At 40.6% G+C, this 5,310-nt stretch overlaps 1 protein-coding gene across 1 annotated transcript in view; it reads right to left on the bottom strand.

Annotated features, from left to right (window-relative positions):
• The window catches only part of CUNH9orf153 (chromosome unknown C9orf153 homolog), a 23,595-nt gene that overhangs the window by 6,538 nt on the left and 11,747 nt on the right, over positions 1-5,310 (bottom strand). The window contains exon 3 of the mRNA XM_010605499.2: positions 324-418. Coding sequence (XP_010603801.1) covers positions 324-392 — 69 coding nt within the window. The 5' untranslated portion in view covers positions 393-418. The remainder of the gene's footprint in view (positions 1-323; positions 419-5,310) is intronic.

The raw sequence follows: 5,310 nt of genomic DNA, 5'->3' as shown, positions 1-5,310 counted from the left end.
AAAAAAAAAAAAAAAAAAAGAAAAGAAAAAGCAGGAGGAATTGAGTTATTTGGTCCAGTGTAGTGTTTCCTTTTAATCCCAGACAGGTCTATTGCAAGAGCAATGAACAGAAAGTAAACTGAAGTTAACAAATGACTCTTTAAAACTGATTACCATCATCTGGTAACCAATGCTCACCTGTGCTCTCACCCTCAGGAAAGCTTGTTTTATTTGGACAAAACTGAAAGGAAATTGTGGTAACCTCATGGCTCCCTGGAGTTAACTTTTTTTTATTCTTGAATGTAGAGTTTCCCCATATGATATATTAGGACTTAAGTACGCACCGAATACCACTGGTGAGATTCTGCTATCTGGCTGTCTTTAGCTGGATTAGCACCTCTCAAGAGAGACATTGTGTTGGAATTTTATTCTCTACCTCCTAAACAAGATAAAAATCAAACATCAGATAACATACAATGAATGTTATGCTTGCTTGTTTTTTTTTTTTTTTGGTTCTGGGAATCAAGCTCAGGACCTCATGCTTGTGAGGCAGCGAGGCAAGAAGCAGAACCACTGAGCTAAATCCTTGCTTGGCCTTATTTATTTATATTTGTCTTATGTATCTTGATCAACTTTTAGTTCACCTAAATAAAAAAATCAGTACCTCCTTATCACAAAAAACTGTTTTTCGTTCAAGAGAAAAAGCTAAAGATACAAGAAGAACAATGAACATTTTGAAATAGTTTGTTTTGTGTCACATGTACTAGAAGGCATTTTCTAGCAGAGTTTAATTTAATCCCTAAGTGAAGGATTAAAGATGGCCTCAGAGTCTTCACCATTCATCTCATCAGAAAATGACAGTAAGTCCACTCCCACATTTAGCTCTGACTCTAAACTGGACTTTGACCAACAGTCCAACCAGCTGATTCACTTCCAGCCAAGGTCAACTTCCAGCCAATTCTTCCCCTCTGAATTAACCACTAGTTCTCATCAGCAAAGACATGCTTGTGCCCTCATTCTCCAGGCCTGCCTGCTTGATACTTGTCATCAGCAGGTGCCCAAGGCCTGCCCAGCTTCCCCGCTGCCCACACTTGTAATGAATAAACACTGTCTGTCTTTGGTGTCTCTTGGTCTTTGCTGCCCAGAGCTGCTTAGATCAGCCCAAGACTCAGTTTCTGTCAAGTCTCTGTCTTTGTGTCATTATACTTCAGTACAATGACATTCAGCTTCCATGCTAGCTAATGAACTAAACTTGAAATTTTGAAGGGCACAGGTAGTTATTGTATTCATTTTCCTCCACCCCAGCTATTCACTGCCTCCTTATTTTGAACCAATTTTAAAAAATAACTTCCCTATTCTTTCTAGGCTCATTGTTGCAATGATTCTAATAACAAACCTAATTGCCTTTAGCCTTGGATTGTTGCATTCCCAGTTTCCCTGCCTTGTGTTATTTTTTTTTTTGTAATCTATTCCAGATTTCCTCTGTATCTAGTTACTGGTTAGCTTGTTTTTAAAACTTAGCTATGTATTACTTCAAGGACATTATTATAGACAGCTAAATTAAATAGAAATATGAGGGCTGTGGATTTAGCTCAGAGGTTCCACCACCTGCCTCGCAAGCACAAGGACCTGAGTTCGATCCCCAATACCAAAAACAAAAAAGGAGGAGGAGGAAAAGGAGAGGAAGACAAAATATGAAAGGCAGTCAGATAGGGCTGACCAAAACCTGTGGACCCATCACTTCCTAGAAAAAGTCTTTGTTCTTTCCATGCACACTTGTTACATGCCTTGTTTCCCCATTGGGTGAGTATTATCTCAGTGATTATACTTATAACCTTATTTGCTGATCATAGCTTTAACTTACATTGTATCCATGTGGTTTTTGCTCTATAAAACTTCCCCTGAAAAGTGGGGTCCTTGGATACCCATTTGGGACCCATCCTGCTTCTCAGGAGCTCTCCTCTCAATAAACATTTTCTGTGCTTAACCTCCCTTGTTCCTGGAACTAATTCTGTGATTTTAGAGAACACAAATTCGGCATATCAAACAGCTAACAGGTTGGGAATTATATTTCCCTTATCTCAATTAGAGGCCCTATTCATCTCCTATATCATCTTTGTATCAACACAATTTAAATTTTTTAGCCAGACTTCAAAAGACTACTCACAATCTACTTCTAAAACTTTAGCATCCTAAATCACACTTAAAGCCAGGTAGGTAGGGTATACCTTGTTGTCCCAGCCTTTTGGGAAGCCAAGACAGGAAGATCATTGAACCCAAGAGTTCAAGACCAGCCTAGGCAACAAAGGAAGACCCTGCCTCAAAAAAAAAAAAAAAAAAAAAAAAAAAAAAAAAAAAGTAAGTAAAGGTACCAGACAAAGAAAAGCCTTATAAATAAACTTTTAAAACATGTCTCAATGTTATCACAATGTTGTAAATGTTATCTCTAGTTCAGTAGCCGAGTCAACTCATCATTTTCAGAAATGAACTTATGTGTTTCACTGTGATTCCTCTTTTAACCAACCAGAATGCCCCCTTTTCTTTTATTCCAACCTAAATAAAAACATAACAGTAATGAACATGAATTTGAAAGAATCTTGCTTGCTTGCTTTCCCTTTCTTTCTTTCTTTCTTCTTCTTTTTGTGTTATACCAGGGATTGAACTCAGCACCTTGCACTTGCGAAGCAGGTGCTGTGCCACTGAGCTAAATCCCCAGTCAGAAAAAGGTTTAAATGACTTAGAGAGAATCCACTCACAGCCAACTGGTTTCCTAACAAGGCTGCCAAGATAATTCATAGAAAAAAATAGTCTTTTCAATAAAGAGTGGCAGAAATTGGATTCCTACCTCAATTCTTATGAGGAGATTAATTTAAAATGAGTTATAGACTCATACACATGATGAAAAACTATAGCACTCCTACAATAAAACACAGACATAAACCGTTGTGACCTTGGGTTAAGCAATGGTTTATTGGGTGTAACTCCAAAGCAAAAGAACAGGGAAAAGAAAGATTAGCATCCTAAATCACAGATTAGAAAAGAAAAGATTAGACCTCATCAAAATTAAAAACGTTTGTGCAATAGTGGGGAAAAGGTGAAAACAAAAACAAAAACAGAAGGGAAGGAAATGTTTACAGATCATATATCTGACAAGGTATTTGTGTCCCAGAGTTCATTAAAAACACTTATGAATCAACAATAAAAAGACAAATAACCCAATTAATATATGAACAAAATGGGGACATCCAGTCTGGTTTGGGGTCTGGCATACAACAAGTAGACTTGGACACAGGGAGCCAGAGCAGTGGGAGCACCAAGCAAGGTGCTAGGGTGCTCCAGAGCAGCTGGTCTGAACTGTGACACACACAGCCCAGTCCACTGGGAGAGAGGGAGATAGTCGCCCCTGGTCAGCAAGGCCACACGTGTCAAAAGAGCAGTAAAAGGTGTGGCTAGTTCAGGGCCACTGTGGCCCGTTTTGGATTTTTTGTTTGTGGTACTGGGGATTGGATCCAGTGCCTTGGCACTGAGCTACATTTGTGGCCCTTATTTTTTATTTTGAGAGTGGGTCATGCCTCACTAAGTTACTGAGTTGCCCAAATGAAGCTCAAACTTTCAATTCTCATGCTTCAGCCTCCCAGAGTGCTGGGATTACAGGTGTGCACCACCGTCAGTAGACTGCTTTTTATGGAGATAAGATTTGTTTCATCACTTGGTATGACATGACAGAGACAAAATGAGAAAAGCAATAATTACCACCTCACGACTTTTGTAAGGACAGTGATTGCTGTTATTGTTATTAACTCCTGTGAACCAAGTCTTCCCAGAAAACAAACAGCTGTTTTTGTCTAATGGTCACTGAGATGCTTGTCACTTCCTGGTCTCCACCAAGCAACTTTCTGAGTTGGCTTTTGTCTCTGCCCTCCAGGAACTTACACACCATAGAGAGGCTCCGTGCATGAGCAAGTACTTCTCAGTGGCTGTCCTTAGGCGTGGTTTCACAGTGTTGCTTTACCATGCACAAGGAATCCATTAAGTTTTCCCAAGGCTCCTACTACTTTGCTACCAGGTGACACTTATTGGAATTTTAACAAGACAGCTTCTTTCCCTCTCCTTCCCTCCCTCCTTGTTTCCTTCCTTCCTCAAGTCTTTACCTCAGCAAATAATCTTCTTGACATCCAGATACTGAACTTGGTCTTAGGAATTCATAAGGAAAGATTTCTATAGCTTTTACAAATATTTACCAAATACCTGTTATGTCCCAGACATTCTTAAATCCTTGGGCTACACTTATTAGCAAAACAGAGATTACTGTTCTTGTGGCCAGTTTACATATAATAAATCAAAGTCCTGAGTACTGAAGAGGAGATGAGTCAGATTGAGTCCAGGGGCTTGGATGTGCCGCTTGGGGGTGCCACTTAAGCAGGGTGATGGAGGTTAGCTTCGCTGGGAAGGACCTGGGCAGGGGACCTGGACAGCACAGGCCCATATGCTTGGCTGGTTGGAGGAACGGGGGTGCAGATAGAAGCAAGAAGAGACCCTGTAGTAGGTGGCCCTGACACTGGCCATCCTCAGAGGGAACTGTGGAGGATCACACAGCTCTGTGACAGGTTCTGACTTCCATGCTGAAGGGGCACATTCACTGATAAAGTGTGCGGAGCATATATCAGTGAGTGGTATGGATCCACAAAAGGACAACAGAAGCCATGTGTATGGCATACGGAAGAAAATAAGTCTACCAAGTAACTCAGCTGGCTTCTTCCAGAGCCAGGCTCCACACCTCCACAGCGACTGCCCATCCTTCGCATCCCAAGGAGCTGGAGCAGCTGTGCTTCTGACCTCCTGCAGGTAGAGACCTGGGACCCCAGTGCATGCTTGAAGTGCACCCACACATATGTGCAGTGATGAAGTTTAATTGTAAGTCAGGCATAGTGAGAGATAAAACAGCAATACTTAGTAACATAGTAGAACACTGTAACAATGTACAGTAATTAGAGTTATTTAAAATGTATTAGCTACTGACTTGACTCTTCTCTGTGACCAGGTGACTGGAGCTGTGGCTGGCAAAGCCCTGGCTGAGCGCAGATCACCACGAGAGGTGCTGTTGAAGAGGAGATGCTGTTGGAAGCACGTCTGGGAGCCGTGAACCTGGCTGCTTTCGGCATTATAAATTCATGAAGCTTTTGAGAATCTGATTCCCATTTCAAAAGTTTTCACACAGACTCTTCTCAACCTGTTGTACCCTTGACTGTTGAAATGGATAGATATATTTCTTTTTCTTTTTTCTTTCTTTCTTTCTTTCTTTTTCTTTTTTTTTTTTTTTTTTTTTTTTTT

Source organism: Fukomys damarensis, unplaced genomic scaffold (assembly GCF_012274545.1).
Source record: "Fukomys damarensis isolate Sample0158 unplaced genomic scaffold, DMR_v1.0_HiC HiC_scaffold_4, whole genome shotgun sequence".
NCBI classification, from domain to species: domain Eukaryota; kingdom Metazoa; phylum Chordata; class Mammalia; order Rodentia; family Bathyergidae; genus Fukomys; species Fukomys damarensis.
Note: the sequence above shows the minus strand (reverse complement) of the source record. Positions and strands in the feature narration are given on the sequence as shown.